This window comes from Tiliqua scincoides, chromosome 6, assembly GCF_035046505.1.
Source record: "Tiliqua scincoides isolate rTilSci1 chromosome 6, rTilSci1.hap2, whole genome shotgun sequence".
Classification (NCBI taxonomy): Eukaryota; Metazoa; Chordata; class Lepidosauria; order Squamata; family Scincidae; genus Tiliqua; species Tiliqua scincoides.
The window spans coordinates 29,015,799-29,040,800 of NC_089826.1; the positions used below are offsets into that span (position 1 = coordinate 29,015,799).

Genomic DNA, 25,002 nt, shown 5'->3' on the forward strand with positions numbered 1-25,002 from the left:
GCTAAGGAACTACTGTAATTTACCTTTCCCCATAGATGCATGTCATCTGTGCAATTGCTTTGTTGCAGATTTTCTCTAGATTTTGTGGAAGATTCAAGCGGGTAAATTTTGTTAAATGTAAGAACGATAACTGGGTGCTTTTAAAGAAACAGTTGTATTCAATACTAACTGAACAGACACCTCAGTGATAATAATTGGAGCAAGTTTACATAGATAATAATTGGAGCAAGAGGCAAAAGATGTCCCCTGCAGTTAACCTTTTAAGCTTGGTTGTTTAATGATGCCACCTAGTGGAAAAGAAATGATTTTCTGATGTTACTTTCAATTAAATATAAAGGAGTAAGTTCCTACTTTGTGATATTTTAGTTGGTCCTAGCTAACTCCTATCTGGACCATTTGATTCCCACCTTACATTTAAAGCTATGTCAGCTTGTTCTACACCCTGTCTTATGATCTTGGATCAAATCCTAGATGAGGAAGACTGAATAATGGTAATTGCATCCCAAATAAAGAATATCAAAATGAAATGCTGGTATAAGAACTGAGTAAGCAAAATGCATTTAGCACATGTTTAAAAGCACTTTCTGACTTGAAAAAGAATAGAAGCTGGACTCAAAGATACTATACAAGTAGTGTCATCGTGTTTCTTCTCAAGGCAGCATTCTCCAGCTTTTAGGGATGACAAAGACCATGTTCTACAAGAGCAGAGGGCTTTAAAGGCAGTTTTAAGATTCATGGATGACAGATTTATCAATGGCTATTAGTCACAAAAGTAAAATACAAACTCCATGGTTAAAGGTAGCATACCAGATGCTGAGGATAAACAAGCTCAAGCAATTCATATCCTACTTGCAGGTGTTCCAGAAACCTGCTACCCCACTTACTGTGAACAAGCAAAGAGGATGCTGGACTAAGCAGACTATGGGTGTCAGCGTATTTTTATGTAAGGGTAAGTAGAGTTGGCAGCAGCAGCAGTGGTTGCTTGTACTAGAAATTCTAGAACTTCTCTTTATGATACCTATCACTAACAGGAAAGGAAAAAAAGTGGTCAAAGCAAGCTGTTAGGAACAATGGTTGTGTCTTCTGATGGTAAATGCTTTGAAGATGCTTAAAAAAGCTAGCGGTTCAGGGCCTGAGCTCTGCTGGATCTGAGTTGATGTCCCTATAGTCCAGCATTTCCCTGCCAGGCTCTTGTAAAGTCCATGTGTGGGCATGAAAGCAACAGCTTGTCCCATAGCTCCCATTTGCAGGAATACTGCTTCTGAACTCAAACACTTCATGTACCTTGCATGGCTACAGCATAGTGCCTGAACTCCATAAATATATCCCCACTCTTCTGGTAACAAAATTCCATTGACAGTGTTCCCTGCAACACAATCAGGAATCTTGGTTGGCAACCTTCAGTCTCGAAAGACTGGTATAAGCCTACAGCACCCGGTATTCCCAGGTGGTCTCCCATCTCAGGCCTGACCCTGCTTAGTTTCTGAGATCAGGCATGTGCAGAATAACAGTTACTGATTCTTACTTTGCCATAAAGGAAACTAGATGCCAGCTCATAAGTTAATGGGGTGTGTAAAGTAGCACTTTCCTACTTTTGTCCTAGCTGCCTTGAATGCCCTTACCAGGAAAAAGGTGAGGTATAAAATCAATAAACTTGCTTCATCATTTCCAGTGGGTGACTCCAACTTCTAGTATTGAGAATTATTTCTATCCACTTGCTCCATGCTGTGCACAGTCTATCCTAGTGCTAGAATGCTCACTCAAAATGCTGTTGCGCTTAGCCTTACCAGCTACCTTGTGGTATTCTAGTGTCAATATAATGCATTATATTGAAGCAGAACACTGGTAGAAACAACAGGACAGTCTGTGTAAGGTAGTAGCTGTAGCTTATTAACTGAAGAGGTAGCTGTGCAAGTGGGTTTTGCTTTGTTGAATAGTCTGTACCGGAGTGCTGTTTGTACGCTGCCATAATATAGGAGAATAGCTTTTTGGCAATTAGAAGATACTCCTTTTGTGAACTCGTATTACTATGTAGCACATAAAACACCTGGATATGAAGGGGGGGCATGAGCACTCATATTCCTTGGGCAATTTGAAGCAGATGTTGCTTAAAGGCAAGTAGTTGTTGCAGGATTGCTTCCTAGTAAAGTATATGGCCATGTACCTCAAACCTGGCATGAAATACCAAACAGGCAGGCAGCCAACAGTACCTAGGACACATTTTCCAGTCTTCAGGTTAATTAATTCCTAGAGTGGCTGGGCAAGCTTCATTAGCACCAGCTCCTCCTTTGTGCCTTCACAACCACATAGGGCCGATAAAGGAGAAGCTTTAAGTGATAAAGACAAATCATTTGCATATGCACAATTGGGAGTAGAGGCATGAGTTTTTGAAGTGCTAGGTGTGTCCTAAATTTCCTCCCAAGTAGGCTTTTTTTTCTTGTGGTGATTAGGCATCATGTAACTTCTGGTACAGATGACATTTCGCACTGCTATAGCCATCAGAGTTAGTTTTGACGAAGAAGTACTGTATTCACAATTTGGATAAAAGCAACTAAGGGAGCAAGAGAGGTAATGTTCATACAAATATGAAGAGTGAGACTGTATGAAGCAAAAACACTAACACTCAAATGTGCTGTTTCAACACCAGAGATTGCAACGTACTCTATGAAGACAACATACGTATATGAATAAAAATAGGTAACGAAGTGTTGTAATTTATTAAAGTCATTTTGAAATGAAAAGCACATGCTTTTAAGCATTGACAGATTCCCAATTTTGCCATAAGAAGTGTTGTTTCCAGTAAAGGCTCTCCCACAGGAGTTACACCTGAGCACAGATTTGTCTATTCTACATAAATGTAGGTGGGCTATAACATGAAAAAGAGCACTAGTGTATGAAATTAGGAACTGTACAAAAAGGTAGTATTAAAAAGCACCTTTTGGAGGTTGGTCATTTAAGAATAGTCCCACATGAGGAAATGCAAAGAGAATTAATATCCAAGCATCTATTAGTTGAGCAATTGGCAAATCTCTTTATGAACACAACACAGGAAATCCACATAAGAAGCTCCTCCATAAACACTCTTGTCTTCAACTAGGAGTTGTCTGAATGCCATCTCTGCCTGCTCTCTTTGTTTCACAATCAGGATCTGAAAGAAAATCATTGTGTGGGTGTCAATTTCTGAGAATGGAGCCCTTGAACTGGTGGCACTTCATGGACTAGAAAGACACTTGAAAGAAGTTCTGTTTGTTGTAAAATCAGGAGGATCAAGATTTACCTTCATTGAATAAGGCGTTTTGCTCTGTAGATGATTTATTATGGATCTCAGTTTTGTAGAGTAGGGATTTTTCACTTCAGGAAGACGTGTCTGCAAGATTAAAAGATGAGAATTCACTTCTATGCCAAAGAACAGGGCTATTAAAGTGATGCTACGGGCAGAAGAGGGAAGGGACAGGAACATTTAAAATGGTAGGTGATTTTCTAGAGAGTGACCAAATCAGACTGAATTTGAAAAATGAGCATTATCTCCAAAGTGTACCAACTTTTTTTACTGCAGATGGGACTGGTCCAAAAAAGTTTAAATGTAAGTTATCTACTCCATCAAATTTAAGCAATACATACAAATGATATATAGACCTTATGCTTAACATTACATGAAGCTGCCAGGAAGGAGACATGAAGTTAAGTGCTATCAGTATGCAGATGACACCCGACTCTGAACTGCTGACTGGTGTCAGTAATAGGCTGGATGAGGGCAAACAAAATTAAATCTGCACAAGATGAAGGCATGATCTAGGTTACGGATTGTTCCCTGTTCTGGAAGGATCTGCCCTTCTCATGAAAAAAAAAAAAACAGGTTCACAGCCTGGGAGTGCTTCTTGCACAGGCTTTGCTCAGGTGTCAGTCATCCTACCTTAAGCTTAGTATGACAGCTGCATTCTTTCCTGAGTCAATCAGACATGCCAATGGCTGTTTATGTGTTGGTTACATCTTGTTCGGATTACAACAGCATGCTCTATGTGGAGCTGTTCTTGAAGATCATCTGGAAACTTCAGCTCATGCGGAATGCTATTGCTTGACTGCTGGCTGGCATGAGGTGTGCAGGGCATACTGGGCCTGTGCTATGTTGTCTCCGCTGGTTGCCCTTAAGTTTCAGAGTACAAGGTGCTAATCGGAACCTTTAAGACTCTAAATTGCTCGGGACCAGAGTATCTAAAGACCTGCCTCTCCTCACATGAAATTGCCATCCCCACTGATTGTCTGAGAGGACCCGTCTCTGGGTTCCAACACCAAGAGAAATGTGTCTCGTGATGATACAGGAAAAGGCTTTCTCTGTAATGGCGCCCCAGTTATGGAACTGCCCCCCCCAGGAGGTAAGGTCAGTGTCATCTTTGTTTCTGTTTCAGCACTAGCTAAATACTTTTTTGATACATCTTGGCCTTTTGTTTATGATTATTATTTGCAGTATTTTTTTTGTTGGGTACTCTTATTGCTGAGCCTACTGCTTGTTAGTTTTTATTTGAGCTTGTTCTTGAGCACTTCTATAATGGGAGAGAATGCAGAGTAAACGTTTTCCCCCAAATACATTAGAAAAGAAATAAGCTAAACTACATACAACTATTTCAGTATAAAGCAGAACTGTGCCAAATGGGGTCAAACTGGATGCTACTCCAAACTGTTTATGGTCCGATGAAACTTTAGTCCGATGTTGGAGGTGAGTTTTCAAGGAAAAGGCTCAATGTTTATATCCTCAAACATCACATCTACAATATATATATATATATACTTACAACATCGGTGCTGACATGTGCAAAGGAGGGCACATTAAAAATCCCCTGGATAAGCTCTGGAGCAGCACTGACTCCCAGCCACAAGAACAGGTGTAGCCCATTTGCCAACAAGAATAACCCTCCTTCAGATAGACGTTCTTCTGAACAGCGAACAGCAGTGGGAAATACCTCACTATTTACATCCATAGAGTGCTGCAAGGATGAAAGTCAGGTTCTTTAGCACATTTACTTGCAATCAATTTGAAAAACCATGCAATCATAGCCATGTCTTCTCAGAAGCAAGTCAGCCCCATTGTGTTCATTATAGTATTTAATCCCAGGAAGGCGTTAATAGGATTGTGGTCTCACTGAACAAAATGGTAAACAAACTAGGTTGGCACAAATTGCCTTTGTTTAACTGTTTCTGATTACCCTGTATCTTTTCCCAATAATCTTAAATACATATTTTATAGCCTGCTGCTAGTACAGGTTTCCAACTGGTCATCTATCCAATGGATTGATAAAGTCCATAGCTGCTTAGCCTTGCCGATGCTGCAAACTCAGATGTTCCTAGACCAGGGGTCGGCAACCTTAAACACTCAAAGAGCCATTTGGACCCATTTTCCAGAGGAAAAAAAAAACCTCAGGAGCCACAAAACCCTTTTGACATCTAAAATGAAGATAAGACTGCATATATAGTTTTTTTTTCACCTTTATGCTCTTATAGGTCCCATTTTAATAATGTAGCCCCCTCTTGTAGCTTTTAGTTAGTTTTGTCATACATTCATGTCCTGTGTTTTCAGACGCCTGGTCCTCTATGGTGTTTTGCCTGATTCCAAGGCCATTCTCTGCCTGGAGAATTAGGCCCACTTTAAGCAAATTAGCTGCCTTTCTTTCCCCCAACAAATGACCCTGGTTCTGCCCTGCAGTCCTGCTGGACCCCACCTCCAAGGTAGCTCAACCTGCAGAGATCCTCTCTCCTGCCAGCAGCCAGCAGCCTCCCACCACTACAGCAGACCCTGGGTACAGCAGCCGCACACCAAACTCCAGTGTCTCCAGCAGTCCATTAGTCACAAAGTCAGTCAGAGCATCCAGGGTAGAGTCCAAAGTCAATAAGCCAAGTCATAGTCCAAGATCAGATTCCAAAGTAAGTCAGTCGGAGTATCCAAGTCAAAGTCAATAAGCCAAGCCGGTCTGGTCTCCTACCTCCAACCTGCACTCCTTCTCCAACCCACACCCCCTTCCTCAGGTGCTCCTTATATCCCTGAGGGCCCTTTTGCCTTCAAGTGGCTGCAGCTGTGCAGCACACTCTGCTGGATGCCCAGGCCTTACCCTTAAAGGGGCCACTGCTGACACCACATCTACCTCCTCACCAGATCTTCCAGGATTCCAATACATATGGTGGTTATGACATCTGCTTATCTTACATGGATACTAAAGAACTCCCCCCACCTTCCAGAGGCACCCTGCTGGAAGAAAAAAGGACACAGACTCCACAGAAGAAGCCAGAGCTGGGGGGGAGGGGGGGCAACCACAGGCCAGCTTCTGCCCTGCCTGCCTGCCTGCCCTCCCTCCCTCCCTCCCTCAGGCTGCAACCCTCTCCACACTATCCTGGGAGTAAGCCCCATTGGCTACAATGGAACTTCTGAGCAGACAAGTTGGTTGGAACTCTCAGGCTGCAGTCCTCTCCACACTTTCCTGGGAGGAAGCCTCACTGACTACTTGTGAGTAGACCTGCAGAGGAGGGGGCTGAAGCTGCAGCCCTCCACACCTTCCTGGGAGGAAGCCCCACTGACTACAGCGGGGCTTACTTGTGAGTAGACCTGCACAGGAGGAGGTTGAGGATACAGCCGTCCACACCTTCCTGGGAGTAGCCCAGGGACTACATCGGGGCTTACTCTGGAACAGACCTGCTCGGGCTCCCACTCACCCGTCCATGCGCTTGGCCTTGAGCAGGCTTCAAGGCTGCCATCCCAGGCACCCTTTCCTGGGAGTAAGCTTCATCCTCTGTAATGGGGCTTACAACTGAGTAGACACACGTAGCAGCAGGCTCCACGGCTGCAATCCCAGGCACCCTTTCCTGGGAGCAAGCTTCATCCACTGTAATGGGGCTTACTACTGAGTAGACACACAGGATGTCTCCTCTGCTGTGGAGGAAAAGCCTCTCCTTGCACTGAGTGGGGACCTGCAAGGGCTCTCAATGGCTGAGGAGGAAGGCTGCTCAGGATTGGCTGGTGGTCAGCCAGTGAAGGGCCCTGAGCCATTCCAACAGAAAAAGCCAGGAGCCTGCTGGATGCTGATTGGCTGAGCCTGCTGGAGAGTTGGGGAAGGGAAAAACAGGGAGCTTAAGCCTGCAGAGAGGGCAAAATTGAAAAGGGAAACCAATGTGGGGCAGGTGGGGGTGAAGGGAGAGGAGGGCAGTGAGCTCAGGGGGTGGAGGGAAGCAGCCTGCACTCCCAACACAGGTGCCTCCTGTCACCCCCTTTGCCACTTTCACTGGGAGGAGCCGCAGCAGACAGCTGAACGAGCCACATGCGGCTCTAGAGCAGCAGGTTGCCGACCCCTGTCCTAGACCATTCACTGAATTCTACTAAAGAGCCATTAATTGTGTGCCACTAACAATCATGCAGGTATTCTCAGTTTCAAATTCACAAACTAGTGCAAATGTGAATTCAGGATGAAGTGCTAACTACTGCTAACTGAACCCCTGCTTACTGGGTAAGAGGCACTCTCAAGTGGGTTGTCCTCTTTTTAGCAGGGGGAGAGTAACTGGCCCTCCTCAGCCCAGCACTGTCTCTTCTAGTGACTATCTGCTGGTGTTCTTTTGCATCTTTTTAGATTGTGAGCCCTATTGGGACAGGGAGCCATTAGTTATTTGATTTTTCTCTGTAAACAGCTTTGTGAACTTTTAGTTGAAAAGCGGTATATAAATACTGTTGTTAATAATAATAAGCGTGACAGAAGTTTGTAGTGCTTGATGTGCTACAATCAAGTGGTTTTGTGAGGTGAGGACTGGCCAAAGTCATCACACTGCTATAACAGGGCACTCTATAAAAATTATTGTGCAGTATAGAAATGAGCAGGTGGGCAAAAGAAGTGTGTATTCAAGACAAGGTGCTTACAAATATAAAATCATCACTGTTCTCCTGCATGAAACTATCTTTAGCTGAAAACCACACTTAATGCCCCACTACCAAATCCTGAAATGATACCATGCACTTACGATGGGTAGAAGCTGTGGGTAGAATAAAAGCTGGGTGGCAGCAACATCCATTGACATGACCAGCTGCCTATGAAAAGCTCTTTCATCTGTTGAAATCTCTGGCTTGCCTGCCAGTACGCAACTTTTCAGAAGAGAGTTCATGTAGACTGGGAGCACCTTCATTGCATCTGGGAGGATAAGCTGAAGGACAAAGAAGCATGTAAAACTCGAGGGACCCACCATCCAATCAAAGTACTTGCAGGAAGTGTTTTCACTTTGATCTCTAACCAGTTAATACGTCGCTTTCTTCAGCTCATCATAGATTCTGTGTTCAGCTCAAATTTACTGGTGCTTAAAAGTGTTCTATAACAAACACAATACTTACTTAGATTTGTATACAATGTATAGTCAATTTCTTTTCTGCATTTTATCCTGCATGCTTCAAATCTTGCAAGAGAATCAAATGTGACTGTTAGCATCATGTGAGAATTTTCAGAGGCTGGATAACATACAACTGAAAGTGATGTGAATTAAAAGTGACATCTACCTTTTATTGCCATAAAATGTACTTATTTATGATCAAAATTTGAACAGTGAAAAAAACCTGCTGATTTGCAACTGTTTTCAGCTTGAGCATTATATACTTTACCACTTAATAGCAGTGTCTTAGTTCTTTGTCAAGCAGACACTGGTGTACTGTTCCCATATCCTGGCACAAATACAGGAAAATAACAGTTGTTCCTGAAGACTAATGAGTAGTGCTCTAAATGTTTAATTTGTAAAGTGCATTTCAATAGCCATGGTCCAAAGGAAACCAGACCTGTGCATATTTTCATATAGTTCAAGTCTGGATTATCCACAGTCTAAATTATGCTTAGTTTGACTTTGTTCTACATGTAAATGGTGAGTGTGTGTCAAGGGTGGTCTGTGAGGCATTGGCTCTTGTAGCACAAGCAAACCACATCATGAATACACCATACATGTGCCAACATATGAAGGGAATACACACAGCCCCAAAGTCATAATGTAATTAGACCAACCAGGGACTGATGTTGGCCATAAAAATGGCTGGTTAAAATTGGAAATACTTGGGGCTAAAGAAGTCTGCAAAAGTGAGAGAATTTATTTTGTCAAGGTTTAGTAAGGGTTTATTCCATGCCAAGACTCTTAGCAGGTGGTGTTTGCCTTCCATGGTTTTAAAGTGTATGATCTAAAGACTGAAGAATGCACAGTCTTCCTCCAACTGATTGCTCAAAGCCTAATTACAGTGAAGTTTCTATATTCCTGCTTATGCTGGGAACCTGCAATCCAGCAAAAGTAATTGCTAAACTAGGGTTCTAACCTTAAAAATTCTCTCTCTAAATGTTCATTCTTTCCTACTGCTCTTATAAAGGGGAAAAGAGTGAACACGAAATAGCAATAAAAAGGTTTGGTGGAAGCACAGTGAGATTCCATAAAGATTATTTTAGAATTGGGTATAATGAGCGTGGTGTAAGCCTCCTTTCTAGGACAGTATTTCTTTGACTACAGTTACACTGGAAAAATAGGTGGTGGTAGTTCTCTTGAGCATAACTTCATACCGCCCCTCTCAGTGTGCTTATTTCAGACCCCACAGTGTGTATGTATATTACATTTGACCACACTACCAACTCTCACAGCCCAGTCCTAACCCACATTCCAGCACCGATGCAGCCGCAACGTAGTCCTGAGGTAAAGGAACGTTTGTTCCCTTACCATGAGGAGGCCTCCATCACTCCCCCCCCCCATTGCAGAATGAATTTCGTGTCCCGTTGGCACAGCTGTATAAGTGCTGGAAAGTTGGATAGGATTGGGCCCTTAGGCTCTCTACTGCAGCCCAATCTTTAGGCCATATAGAAGAGGTTTAACTGTACTTGCCTTGCGGGGGGGGGGGGGGTGGCGCAGAGGGAAATTATCCAGATTCTCACCTGGCAAGGTCCAGCTGCTGCTTTAGTAGGTTCCTGCTTTTCCTCTATCCTGCTTGCACTAATCTCGTAAACAACAATCAAAAGGTTAGGGCAGGATTTCTCTAGCACTGTCTACTACTTTCTGGCCTATTTCTACTTCATGCCCTGAGGCCAGTGTCAAAATTTGCACTGAATTGAGAGTGGGAAGAAACCGAAGTTGTGGAGTTTGGTAGATACACTGCACTCTTTCTCCTTCTGCATGTTCAAAGCTTGGGACTTCAAATCTACAACCAAACACTCAAATATTTGGAGCTGAACAAAATAAAATACCTGGCTCACTGCAGACGGGCTGGCGCAGTTTTTTCTATAACACGCCAACATGCGAGCAGTCTGATTCACCAAGATCTCACGGACAGTCTTCAAGGGTTGGGTGAGAATGGCTTTATAAGCTATAATGATACCAGTGTATGATGAAATTTAATTTCATAAACTTCTACTAAATATATTTTAGTAGACTTAAAATAGACTCATTACATTACAAGCCAAACACCACAAGAATTTTTGAACACTATAAGCTTACCTGATTTAACGAAGAAGTTTATAAGTGCATCCGTCTCAGAGCTCTTGTAGACATCTGCTAACTGGGAGCTACAGTTCAAGCCAATGTTATGTATGCGCAGCCGCCGTTGACCACTCATAGATGTGTACAGGACTGCACACTGCAATGACAAAGCTCCAAAGTGAACTTGAGTAGTAATCCAAATTTATTTCACCTTCAATTCTGGGCCTGTTTTCAAATGGTTGGAAATCAAATTAAAATCAAGTTACCGTTAAAATGTGTCCTAAAATTTGTGATGTGGTAAGGAACCCTAAATAATAATTGGGGTACTCAGATGGATTTTCGTTCCTTCACTGGAGAGTTTACTGGGACAAAAAAGAAAAATGTCTGGCCCACCCGGGGTATAAACGGATAGCGTGATCAATGGTTCAATTAGCCCAATACTCTGACTGTCAGTTGCCCTTCAAGAAAGAGGTCTTTCCCAAACCTGCTATCTTAAATATCAGAAATCTACTACACACTTGGCCAACAGACCGAGGCAAGGAGGCAAAGAAGGAAGGCCCATAGCCAGGGAGACAGACCAGGGACAGACTGCACTTGCTCCCGGTGTGGAAGGGATTGTCACTCCCAAATCGGCCTTTTCAGCCACACTAGACGCTGTTCCAGAACCACCATTCAGAGTGCAATACCATAGTCTGAGACTGAAGGTTGCCAACAACTACACACAAAGCAAGCAATGTACCATTACGCTATAGGCTTGGTCTATGACTGGACAAGTTGCAATGAATTTATTCACAGTGCAGCAATGCTTCTCACACGTTATGAAGTCAAATCATCCTTTTTAAAATGTGCTAGATCTTCAATGCCTGCCCACCCTCAGTCTAGGAATCTCATCCTCCCTCTCTGACATGCCATTCCTTCTATAGCTGCTCAGCTCCTACGCCCTCTTTCAATTTTCTGCTAAGCCACTATTTCTCTTCTCTTAACCTTCTACGTACAACAACCTCCATGTACAACAACCTCCATGTACAACAAAATCTCCATCTTGAAGTAACTGGGCTCTCAAAACAGGAACTTTAAACTCTCTAACTTTGACTGTTTATAGGTCAAGACAATATGAACAACGGCTTGGAAACCCCATCAGCTGGAATTCTATGCCACCACAGCTGGTATTTTACACAACTTGAAATCCCAGAGTGAAAATACTGCTTGATGATGGTGACCCAATTTTTTTGAGGTACAAGAAAAAGCCACCATTCACTTTTCTATGCGTTTTGCTACACCAGAACATGAGATGGGGTCAGGGGATTGTTTTCCTAAGGAATTACTTCACCCCTGCTGAGGTTAATTACGTTTTACTGGACTGCATTTACACAAGGATTTGTGCCTGGTTCATGGACTATATATATTTTCAGGTGGATGACTTTCCTTTTTAGTACTGTTTTAGGTCATTTTGGAGCTTGGCTTACAACCTGCACACACACAAAAAAAGAAGTAGCTAAGACAAAACCACTCCTCCTCATGGCAAGGTTTATGGGTCTTGTGCATTTTGAGATGAGAAACACCCAAACTTTTAAGGTAGAAAAGCCAGAAAAAATAATTGATTTTTAAATCCTCTGATAGGCAATCATGATAGTCAAAGCCCTGAGATTTTATAGCATTACATGTGTATCCTTTCTGTGCAAATGATGGTCCAAAACAGTCCTTGCAATTCCATAATCTCCTGCTGCTGTGAGGGCACTGAAGAGCACTTGTTGCCAAAGCTCTTCCTCTCCAGCATCTGCTCAGTCTTGGTGGGTCCCTTCCTCTCTTCACCAGCTAAATTAGCTACCATCAGAAGGATGCATAATAAATAGGACAAAGTTCTCACTCACAAAAGGGCCGTGACAAAAAGCTTACGCTTCAAGTCAGAAATAAGACTGAAACGGCAAGGAAGCTCCTCCCAACAGAAGAGACAGTCTTGTCTTCAACTCAGCAAGAGAAGAGAACTATTCCTGGATATTTCCGGTCACATAAGATCCAGGTTCAAATCCTCACTCATGCATGAAGCTTCCTGGGTGACCTTGTGCCAGTCACTCTCTCTCAGCCCTACCTACCTCACAGGGTTGTTGTGAGGATAAAATGAAGGAACCACCATGTACACCACCCTGAGCTCCTTAGAGGAAGGGTGGTATAAAAATGTGAAAACATAAACATAAGAAATATGCTGGCATGAGAGAATTGGGTGGTTGGGTCATTTCTCACTAGTAACGCAGCATCCAATGTGTGTCTGTGGTACACACATCAACATATTCTACATAGTATTTGCAGTAGTCCCGTGTGTGTGTGGGGGGAAGAACTATATTTTCTCAACAGGCAAAGATACTACTGCCTGTCCCTGTAACAGGAAAGCTGTCTTGAGGGAAGCTTTCTAGATCCTGCACAAGAAGAAACTGCATGTTTACTGTACTATAAACCGATAACCCCGAGGGACTCTTAAGGTGACACTGTGAGGGGCCTAGAGCTTGTTACCTGGATTAAAGCTCCACTGTCTTCATTCAACTTGTCATCATGTTTGAACTCCACGGTCACAGCGTTGTCACAGTCAACTGCTGCCATTTCAACATCTGTGGTATTGTTCATGTAAATGCCTCCCAAGAAGTCTGTAGCCCTGAAACCTGGAGCAGCAGATTGCAAAGCAGCCGACATAGTTCACATGCCAGACTACAACACAGCCCTGACAGTGTGTAACACAACTGGTAGTCTGACAGAAGTGGTATTCCTCCTCTTCCCTCCACCTCAGGACTTCCATGTTAATCCAATGTTAAAAAGTTATCACAAGGCTATTTTTATCATCATATCAGGTTCATAAGATGAATTTCACAAGCACTGCTGCTCTATGTGGCAAAAGCTAGGTACAAACCTTTACAATGTAAAATTGTTACTGAGATAAGCAGCCTGTTAGTTATTCAGGCTCTAAACTTATGCAGCACTCCATTTATTGGGTACTCCATGTATTCAGAGGGAAAGGCCAGACACAAATTGTTTAATAGAAAATAAAAAACATTGAGGAAGATAAAATAGTTGTGTGAGGTTAGTTGCAGCTCAAAAAGCAGTGGGTGAATTCATCTTCAGAAAGGTACACTTGCTTGGGATGCCCAAAATGAATGTGGCCAATCATAACATCTTTGCACATTGCTACAAGGTTTGAAAAGCTGCCAACAGATATGAATTTATTCTGAACGATGAGTTTGCAGAGACCCCACAAATTCCTGGGCTGCTTCTCATTTTCCTAAACACAAATGCCATCTGGAACTATGCACTGACTTGTTACGTTTTACCCAAGACCTAATGACTTGCTAGATTCCCAGTACCCTCTCGGAACATTCCACTGAGTACAGCACACTATGATTATGAACTATGTGGTCTTTATGCGCTAGACATTTAGAATAGTATTGTTACCTGTGCTAGTGCGAACTCTCATGATCGCATCAAAGCCCATCTTTTTCTCTATATCCTTCCGGAGGTCATTCAGAAATTGGTGACTGTCAGAGTGTACCTAAAACACAAGCATATATAAAACTTGATAAGCAAAGGGCTTGCCACTGGATGGCAGCAATACAATAGAAATGATTCCAGAACAAAGGGGGGAAAAGGCAAGCTTTTAAGAACTCAACTGTACTTAAAAAGTACCACTAATAGTCTTTTGCAGGGCTATTGCATTCATGACAGTAAAACAACTCCTGTATGTTTTTTAATCTCAGCTTATTAAATAAGATTCTCAGATGAAACCAGCTCCTTTCTAATGGATTCCCTTTAGTGATGCAGCGAAAAATAAGGGAGGTTCACAAAGCAGGTATTTCATTCATTTAAGAATAACTGGACTAAGCACCCAGTTTTAAACCAGGATTTTGACTTTATCCTACACATTATGTTGATAAGCTAAGAATGTACTGCCTAGATTTTGAAAAGCAGCAACTAATGGAAAAGAGCTTGCATTCTTATGTGGTTTTATGTGATCACATATCATGCAAATAAAAAAGTGTACAGTATGTCTGAATGCTATGTATAATTTTGAACAACAACACTGCTTTGCCTGAAATCCCAAGTGCAACAGTGGTCACCCTAGAACAGACCTATTCAGTGGAATAGTGAAGAATCAGGACTATAATGATGGGAAACTACCCATTCTTTAAAATCACAAAGAAGTAAAAACAAACAACCTGAAAGAACAAAAGTCACACACAATAGAGTTGCTCCCCATTTGGGACACACAGAGGAGGGCATAGCATGTATATCTTTTCATACAGTTTTGGATCAGAAACACACTATTTTGATTCTCTCTAGGACCAATTAAAAGACATACTGCTATCAGGCAAAGTTCACTCAGCAACTTTTCGAGCAGAGGAAGAGATGCTTTGCGCTTCAGAAGAACTTGCCATAGACATTTGCAGACAGTTCTAAGGAAGCCAACACTGGTTTTAGTTTAGACAAATGTAACAAATTTTCCTGTCACTCTGAGCAAGGGTGTCCAAACTTTTTGGCAGGAGGGCCACATTATCTCTTCGACACTGTGTTGGGGGCTGGGGAAAAAAAATTACATTTCAAATTTGAATAAATTTACATAAATGAATATATTTGAGATGGAACTTACATGAATGAATAAAGGTCTTGCAATAGCTCAAGGCCTATAAAAGGCCTTGCACAAAGGAAGGTTGGCCTTTCCTTTGCTGCCGATATTGCATCACAGACGTGAAACAGCAAGCAGTGGAGGGAGCCCCTGTCCCACAGCTCATATGAGAGGTAGAACCATTGTCCTCACGCTAAGAGCAGTTGCATTGGGCCAGCTTGGGTTCCAACAAGTCTCCAGAGGGCCAGAGGCTCATTGGAGACCAGGGGGTGGCTCCCTGTGGGCCAGATTGGGAGTCCCCGAGGGCTGCAAGTGACCCCTGGGCTGGGCACCCCTGATTCTGAGCGATGCTGTTACAAAATATTTAAAAAATATGAAATGCTGATGCCGTTCCAATTTTTTTTTTTAAATAGCTGTGGGCAATAGGTCTCATTGGACAGTTTCAGTGAGAATTTGTTTAAGAAGAAAGATCCACTACATTAGCTGGATTTGCCACTCCCCCTCCCCCAGTTCTTCCCTTCTCGGGTTAGAATTCAAGTGACCAATTTGCTCAAGTTCATACTGTGAGAAAACTGCTAGAAAGATTGGATGTACTGCAGACACTCGCCTATAAGTCAATCTCACAGATAAGACGAGGGCAGATTTTGAGCCCAAAATCATGGAATTTGCTATGACCCTCGGATAAGACTGGGGTTTAACTTAGGGAGGTGTCTGACTATAATTTTGTCTGATTTTACCTGAGGCCAGATCCTGAAAAATAACCTCCCAGTAATTGTTACCCAAGAACTGTACAGTCACTAATTTATTAAAAACACAGTATATATACATAGTATGTATACATCTATACATACACTATTTTTAATACTGTTTTTGCTATACTATGTATACATTTATTAAAAACTATGATCTATCTCATAGATCATAAGATACATTTTTAATCACTAATTTTTTAAATTGTTCTCTCAACAACCATTTGTAAACACTATCAGAGTAAGGCCACAATCCCATCCACACTTTCCAGGGAGTAAGCCTCATTGACTTTAATGGGACTTACTTCTGAGTAGACAAGCCTAGGATTGGGCTCTAAGTACACTGGAAACAGCATACCAGTAGAACCATTAATGAAATCCTCCTTTAAAGTGCCTGGTGCCTTAAACCAAAGGCTCTACGTAGAACACACAACTGGGAGTGTGCAATTCAGTTCACAGTAGAGAGATAAGCAACAAGGAGTGACTGAGCAAGTGCAGCTGCACATAGTTGCACCTGATTTACTTGGAAGTAGACCCTCTGTAGAGGAAGGGCAGCGGTGTTCTTGTGGAGGTCCTGGCAGGGGGATACTGCAGAAGCAAGCATGCTCTCCTAAAAGCTTACTGCATAAGCAGCTGTTGCAAGTGCTTCCTAGCTCCTGCCAGCATGCAGCTAAGATCTCTGGCTAAAATACCTGTTGCTGCAGAATAATTCTACTTTAAATTCTACTCTCTGCTTTTCCTGTGTTTTGCATCTTTGCAAAGTCTCCAGGACTCTTCCAGTGAAAAGGACACACACACAGGGAGATTGCTTCTCTCTCTCACACACACAGAAGCTCTCCTCCCCCCCCCCCCCCATACACAAATGCAGGGACTTTTCCCCTCCAGTTCAACTTCATTGGTGAGGATAGGGGAAATGAGGTTAGCAAGGAGGTTTGCAAAAAGTTTTGCAAAGGAGAGACTGAAGTGTGACTGTATACAGTAAGGGGAGAGGTGGAGAGGAAAGAAAGAGGAGGGAATAGACTGGGAGCCCAATCTTAGGCATGCCTACTCAGAAGCAAGTCCCTTAATAGTCAGTGGGGCTTACTCCCATGAAAGTGAGGCTAGGATTGTAGCCTTAACTGTTTTAAGTGCTCTCTCTCTCACACACACACAAACTTTTCCTTTTATAAGAGTTAATTCTTCCTCTCCCCACCCCAGTACAACTTCATCAGTGGTGAACGATTATGGGGAGAGGGGCTAGCAAGCCTCAGCTTCCCAACAGAGAGTTTAAAGTTTGGATTCAATAAGGGGGAGGGGGCAAAAACAAGAAGGAAAGAGGAGATGGATTTAACCCTTTCAATGGCTTGGGAAACAAAGGTACAGCCTTCTACAGGCTGCCTCTCTCTAAAAAGATCACTCTCCCCCCTTCCAAACTTCATCTGTGGGGAGATGGGAAGGGGGTTAGCAAGTTGGGCTTTCCAATGGAGTGCTTGAAGTTTAAATACAGTAGGAAGGGAGGAAGGGGGAACAAGAAGGAAAGAGGAGATTGACTCAGCTGTTTCAAATGACTGCTTCTCCCTCACTCAGACGCCCCCTCCCACACACAGCTCATTGTCTCCGGCTCTGTCTTGGGTGCAGCTCCAGAGATGCCTCCGTGGGCACTGGTGCTGAGCGAGGGGGGCTGCTGATGGCTGCGGCGGCAATTGCCCTGCCCTGTGCTTGGAGCTTCTGCAGCTGGGCAACAGTCTGAAGGAGCACATGGAGCACACCCGAAGGCAGCTGCAAATGCTCAGCAGCAGCCCCAGCCTGCACAGCCTCCTCTCAGCAGAAGATCACTTGCTCCCTCCCTCCCACAATAGTGATTGGCTGGCTCACTTGCCTCCCCCCCACCCTCAATGCTTGCCTGCGGGTAAGGCGGGGCAATGATTCAGGCTGCTTTTCTGGGAAGAAATTTTTTGCCTTATAACTACCGTAGATACTCACCTATAAGTCTTCAGTCTAAGAATGTTGTGACTCATCTTCAGATTTTATAGTGTTCACTAAAAGGAAGTTTGATTTTCCCTACTTTCATTTTTATACTGCACAGGAGCATGTTGTGTCAAATTTTTTGCATCTAGTAAGAAAGAGAACCTCTTGGCAGTTACCTGGAAATTGTTGTATTTATACAGAGTTCCTCCAGTGTGCAGTGTAACAAGGCCCATGGAAGCTACATCAACGTACTGGTTTGGGAAAAGGAACAGATCCACACAGCAGCCATTAGCAACACAGTCTCTGGCCAGGGTCTCATAAATATTTGTCTGGGGCTGGAACAGTGTCTGGAGAATTTAAAGGCAAGCATTCTCAGTAACATACAAACAAAATTGTTCATGAGAGCAAGTTAGTAAAATTGGTACTGAATCAGTAGCAAAATAAAAAAGCAAATGCAATTAAAGTATCATTTAAGAGGTGCTGAATGCCCATATATGCAATATTGACATGTATCAAAAACAGCTGCTTTTGAGTATATTTTGCTGAGCTGAATGAGGGTCAAATTACACTCTGTTACATATATTATTGGCCCTTGCACTCATGCTTTCCCCGAAATAGCAACTGTGGGGGAGCCTTTTCAAGACATGGCATGGAGGATAGGTGATTCAATTCTCAGGCTAGATAGAATAGATTAGGGCTACTTGCCCTAAGAGGGAAGGTGGCATTAGTGCCAGCAGAAACTTCCCTGCTGGGGAATTAGATATTTAGATTAGAGCCATTAGATATTTGATTTTCTCTGTAAACTGCTTTGTGAACTTTTTGTTGAAAAGCGGTATATAAATACTGTTGTTGTTGTTGCTGGGTAAATAGCAGTCATAAATTAAATTTCTCAAGCCATTCTGGATTAAACCTCCCATGCTCCAATCCTGATCATGCCCCTGGCTTATATTTAAGAACAAAACTGACATGCAAGGAACAATAACACATATAATGGGACATGTAGTCTGGCCTCAATTACCCATCCCAGCATTTATATGTAAATCATCTCTAACAGTACTCATCCAAGGCAATTAAAGACCGGGTAATCTGGATTGCAAAATAATGCAGAGCCCCAATACTGTCCAAATTTTCTTGATCATATTTATGCTGCTCCAAAAACAAGGGTCAGCTGGATCAATTTAAGAACATTGGAATGAGGCACCAGGAAGTGTTTTGTTTATACATTTCTCCTCTACAGCAATCAGGCAGAAAAAGTCCCTCAGCAAAGACTCACCAGCCTGTGCTGGACTTTTTACCCTACAGTTACTCTTTTGGATTGTGTCATCTTACACAAACTCAGCATGCTATTAACACAGTGATTAACACAGAGACCACACAGCCTGTGAATGTCAGGCTACCTAATTACTTGACACTGAAAAAATTCCATGACTAGAAGTAGAGGCAGGAAGGGGTGTGTGTGTGCATATAGCTATGGATAACTTTTGTGATGCGTTTTGACTATAAAAGAAAGGCATACTATCAATCTGTGGAAGGAAAGATTATCAATTGTTATTGATATTCAGCTTAACAGTGCTCTTGGAGGAATATAGTGCAATCCTATGCATGTTTACTCAAAAGTAAGTACCCCTGTGTTCTACAGGGCTTACTCCCAGGTAAAAGTACATACAATTGCAGTCTTAGTGCATCAAAAAGAATTTTTTTTTTTTCATTTTGCAGTATGTTCCAAATTCTTTTTTAAAAAATACCTTCTCCTTCTCTGTGTTGACCAGCTTTCTGTCATCTCTGCTTTTTAGCTTCCCTGGTGCTTCTGCAGTTGGCAATGAAGAATGGAAGATAAACAGCTTTCCAGCACATTCTGCTGCCTGTTACAAAGACATTAAAAATGACCTTCTTTCAGTTGCATTTGTAAACATTTAAGCCACATTTCCAGACAATTTTTAGTAGAGCCTCAAATCCTAGTGCAATTTTTTTCCCCTGAAACTGAACAGCCCATCCATTCAGAGTCTGAACTGCCTGTGATACCCATTATTTTCCTAGGGGAATTTGGGTAACTTAATATCCACAAATAACTTAATCTAATACGGAGATGCCTGGGTCATGGTAATAGCTACAAACACTTCATATCAGTGTTACAAAGATTTGTTTGAGAAAGCGAATGTTCTTTACAGCTGTGAACTGTTAAGTCTAATAGTATTCTGGCAATTGAATGTATGGCCATTGGATGGCCCCTTAGGACTCAGACATTTAGCCCAATACAGGGGCATCAGAGAGGCAAGAATATACTGCATTCTAAGAGCCTGGGTTTGCCAGCACTTGCATGAGGATCACTTAGTTTGTAACTACAGCAGTGAAAGACATTCCTGCCTGCATGAAGCCCATGACCATCATGTTGGGTTTAGTTATTTGGTCAGCACAGGGCACAATGAAGACTGTATTCATCAGTGGTTTATTGGATTTGAGATTCTCACTCTTGCGTAGTAAGATGCCCTCTCTCCTCCACATCTTCATCCACTTTCTGAAATTCTTGTACCACAGTTCATAGCTACCTTGGCCAAAAAACAGTCCTCTGGTTTATGCAATTGTATCTGTGTGATTCATACACAAATAAAATTTCAGGTCTGTAAGCAGTGAAGAGATAGACATGAGCTTGTGCAGTCTTGCAGCTTTACCCATATTGTGCTAGGGAAGCAGTCTGTAGTTGTAGTCTAACACAATGAAGCAGCTTCCGAGGACACAGAAGATGGCAGTACTCCCAACTGTTCATAATCTAATTAGTGGATAACTCAAGAATGAGAGCACATTCCAAAAGGTTTGAATTCTAGGTAAGTGATATCAGTAAAGCCCAGACTGAGGCAGCATGGAATAGTTATCACAGTTACAGCAAGTGCTTGTGCTATTAAGACTATGGATGGAAGCAGAAGGTGTTTCAGCATCTTTTGCTTTGAAAAAAAGAGAGCTGGAAAAAATAGACCTGAAAGATCCAGTTTCAAATCCTTCTCAGCCATGAAGCTTCCTGGGTGATGTTGGGCCAGTCATTGTCTCTAAGCCTCATCTACCTCATAGGGTTGGAAGGACAAGCAAGGGAAGGAACCATGTATACCACTCTGAGCTCCTTAGAAGAAATTACAAAAATGTGAAAAAAATAAATAAAATAAACTGAACCCACTGATTCAGTTGGGAAGAGTCCTCTTTTGGGGCAATCTGGAGCTTATTTTTTGTATAGAAAATACATATGGCATCAAAATCACTGTTGATTATGAGAAATCAACAGTGGTCAGCTGAAGACCTGCACCATGATTCTTCCACTGGACCAAGGAAGCTATGGGTGCTCCCTATAATTTCCCTGGAGAATTTATCCTCACTGAAATGTATTGATACCCATCCTTGGACAGCTGGTCATGGTAATTTTCTTCCCATTAGCTTTGTATTTTTTTTTCCTTTGAAACATTGCCAATTAAAGAACATATTATCCTTTTACTATGGAAGACCATGCACTGTCAGTATTCTGAAGGAAGTTCTAAATGTCAATGAAATGACTCTCAGGTTACTTTACATTAAGTGAAAATGGAACACACATAAGTACTCGTACTTTGTGTGTTAATGCTAGGAGAAAAGGAAGGGGCAAGTGGGTGACGCTTGTGCGTATACATCAATAGTACTTTGCCTGATTGTTGCATAGACTCTGATAGCATGCCAAAAGGGGAAAACAGGTATAAATATAATATGATCTGCCACTGAAAAACCAAGCCTTAAGGTTCTGGGTCAGAACTACTTTTTTTAAATAAGCAAATTCTGAAAAGCAAGATTTATTCCATGCATGTTATACTGCATACATTTTGCACTATCTCCTCAGCATTGTTTCCATGAGGCTCTCACAAATTATTTCAAGACATTGTGGATTTCATCCAGTTATTTTAAACCCTCTGGGATCCAAACTGGGCAAAAATTATGAAAGTTACAGCCTCAAACTTTTACATTAGCCAGGTACAAAATTTGATTTAAAGCTGTTCCTTTAAATATTTCCTACCCAAGAACTGGAGGAAATTTTGTGGATACTTTTTAACTCCTGATCTTGGGTGTGTGTGTGTGTACATGCCTACAAAACACACATACACACACAAACAAAACTGCAGAAATGTAATACTGCCTAGGGTTTACCATAATATACCACAATAATGAACTTTCCTTCTTCAGCAGGTTGGAAGACATGAATTAAAAAAGGAGTACAGCAAGTCCTTACTTAAAGTCATTTCATTTTAAGTCATTTTGTTATAAAGTTGATGAGAAAGAAAAATCAATTCTCGGCTGGGGCCACTGTCTGTGTGGCATTTGCATGTTCTCCCCATGTCTGTGTGGGTTTTCTTCAGCCTGGAAAGTTCACATTTATTTCAATGTTTAATATTAGAAGTGTTCTGGGTCTTTATTTAGAAGTTAAGTGATGTTTTTGTGACCAGCAATACGTGGTACAAACTTAGCTCTTGTTTACAATCAATTATCAATTGTAAAATGGCAAAATTGTTTTTGTTATGAGTCGTTTTGCTTAAAGTTGCAGTTTCTAAGAACCTATCAACAACTTTAAGCAAGGACTTGCTGTATAAAGGTAATTTCGTAACTTGCTGTTTTTCCTCTGGGCTCCCTAAAATGAACAAGCTGCAAATGGCTTTCTTTCTGGAAGCAATAGCCACGTTTATTTACAGAATGAAGTATGGAAAAGAAGAAATTTGTGGAAATTGAAGAGCTACACATCAGAAAGACAGATATGTCACTTTCACAAAATTAGATGCAATTACTTAGGGCAGTGGTTCCCAAACCGTGGGTTAGGACCCACTGATGGGTCGCAACCTGGTTTTTGGTGGGTTGCCAAAGGGTAATGGAAAGATCAGATAACTAATTGCCTCAAGCCCTGAGGCTAATCAAAAATCAGTTACTGTAGCTGCTAATTACCCTGCAAAGAGCTCAGCTCCTCCAGTTTGCAAGATAGCTGCTAATTGCCCTGCAAGCAGCTGAGTTCCTGAAGTTTGCAAGCATGTGTAAATATAGGGAGTTAAATGTGTGAGAACCTTTTTTCTAGTTGTTATAAATAAATAAATAATTTCTAGATCTCCTTTTTAAAAAGTCTGGTAAACCTAGGTGGGTCCTGACAGAGCAGGGGTGTCAAACATAAGACATATGGCCCAAATGCAGCCCCTGGAAGCAATTTATCTGACCCCTGTTACAACTGGGCTCTCCCAGCATGATAATTGGCAGCCCAATCCTATCCACACTTTCCTGGGAGTAAGCCCCATTGACTCTAATGGGACTTACTTCTGAGTAGACATACATAGGATTAGGCCATGGCGCTCTCATATCTTTAAATATGAATAAGATTAGCACTTTTTCTCTTCTGTCATTTGCAACTAATGAATTTCTATTTGAGAACGAAGTTCTTATTTCTGGCCATCATCTGCTTAATGATGTCATTTCCACCTCTCAGCAGACAGCATAAATGCTAACTTTAGCACGCTATATGAAACAAGTTTGACACCCCTGTGATACAGTGTTTAAAAAAGTGGGTCCCATTACTAAAAAGTTTTAAGAACCACTGATTTAGAAAAAGAAAAATTGCACAAAGGCACCTCAATATCAAATCTCCAATCATTTGATGGAGCAACAATTCTTTCAGTGGTCATTTCTGTAAACGCCTATATATATATCTGTAAACGCCTATATATCTATTTATATATCTATAAATATCTGTAAATTTAAATATCTGTAAATATTTCTGTTTACAGAAATATATATATTTCTGTGAACGCCTATATAACACAAATGTATATTACATTATACAGAACCAATTTTTACCTGAACATCCATTTCCTCTTCTATAGCAAGATTGTGAGATACAAAGGAAAACAGATCACTGGTTTCTGGAAGTAATATGCATTTCTATATTTGCTCACAGTTGGTATTGCAAGTAAAAGAAACAAACAAAAAAAACTGCTGAGACCAGAAGTCTGCTGGGCCACTGAGATCACTTTCATGGTAAATATACACAGAAAAAATTCCAGATGGACCCAGGTTGGTCCCTTTGAAGTTGTGATGTATTCATTTCATGGATTTTGGTTTTAATTTTCATGTGTGTGCACTCTTCAGTAGATTTGTTTATTTCTTTCACTCATGACAGATGTCATTTGGCATTTATCTTGATGCATAAATATAGTTTATTTAAAATAAAGAATATTCATTTTAGAATATTCAGGATCTCTTTGTCTACCCCTCCCAAACCTGACTAAATTAAGTAGGAGGAGACAGACATCACTAATTATAGTTCTGAAGGACGAATGAAAACAAAATTGTTAGTCCTTGTCATAAAAATTAGATTACACCATAAAACACTTATTGTCTGCAGGCTTCCTTTCCTACTCAGATCCAGCAGGGGGAAATCACATGGTACATTAGTTAAACAATGGCTATATTAGCATGGAAAAGACAATATAGAAGATTCTGCATCTGAATCTCATTTCCATTTGGGGCAACTAATCTCTCCCGGAATGTCAGTTCTTTCTTTGTGTCCTTCATTTCATTATTTTTTCCTGAATTGATTTGAGAGACCAGGGTCTACAAATGAGGAACAAGAGTTAAGGAGAAAGGAGTTGAAGCAATTTGGTCTGTCTTCTTTTGGATTAAATTGTCTGAACAAGTTATGTGGCTGAACAGAGTTGAAATTAGGATTGAAATATATAGAAGGGAATAAAACATGCTCTGACATCATGACCTGATACATTGGATGCTTTTTCTCTCCCCGCACCTATGCACCAAAAACAAAAGCTCTCAGTGCTGTAGACTTGCAATTGGTGAGAGAGGTTAGGCTTCATTAGGTAGGAGTTTTTTTATAGCTTATAAAATCTTTGTTCATACACAAAGAAAGGCACACTAACCTTTAGTGCTTCCATTCCAGCCTGGATCACAGGAGCAAAGACTGTCTCACTTTCATTGGTGTCTGCAAACATCTCTGGAATCTGGTCCAGCAAGCTACAGAAATGGGGGGGGGGGGAATCAGTGTTTCAATAGGTTGAAATAGGCAGGATGATCCTTAAAAAAGTTTTATATTATATATAACTGCCCAGAGGGAGGTGGCTAAGTTTGCAGATGATACCAAACTTTTCCGAGTGGTGAAGACCAGAAGTGATTGTGAGGAGCTCCAGAAGGATCTCTCCAAACTGGCAGAATGGGCAGCAAAATGGCAGATGCGCTTCAATGTCA

General features: G+C 41.7%; 1 protein-coding gene across 2 annotated transcripts in view; it reads right to left on the minus strand.

The window, feature by feature from the left end:
- Window positions 1-2,713: 2,713 nt before the first annotated feature.
- Window positions 2,714-25,002, minus strand: part of SEC24D (SEC24 homolog D, COPII coat complex component) — a 67,005-nt gene continuing 44,716 nt past the window's right edge. For both annotated transcript variants that reach the window (XM_066631944.1, XM_066631943.1), the window contains exons 13-23: window positions 24,678-24,771; window positions 19,506-19,622; window positions 17,937-18,107; window positions 13,897-13,993; window positions 12,967-13,112; window positions 10,477-10,615; window positions 10,227-10,345; window positions 7,993-8,172; window positions 4,791-4,982; window positions 3,278-3,367; window positions 2,714-3,148 (exon numbers count right to left, since the gene is read on the minus strand). In XM_066631944.1, the coding sequence (XP_066488041.1) occupies window positions 3,008-3,148; window positions 3,278-3,367; window positions 4,791-4,982; window positions 7,993-8,172; window positions 10,227-10,345; window positions 10,477-10,615; window positions 12,967-13,112; window positions 13,897-13,993; window positions 17,937-18,107; window positions 19,506-19,622; window positions 24,678-24,771 (1,486 nt within the window). In that variant the 3' untranslated portion in view covers window positions 2,714-3,007. The remainder of the gene's footprint in view (window positions 3,149-3,277; window positions 3,368-4,790; window positions 4,983-7,992; window positions 8,173-10,226; window positions 10,346-10,476; window positions 10,616-12,966; window positions 13,113-13,896; window positions 13,994-17,936; window positions 18,108-19,505; window positions 19,623-24,677; window positions 24,772-25,002) is intronic.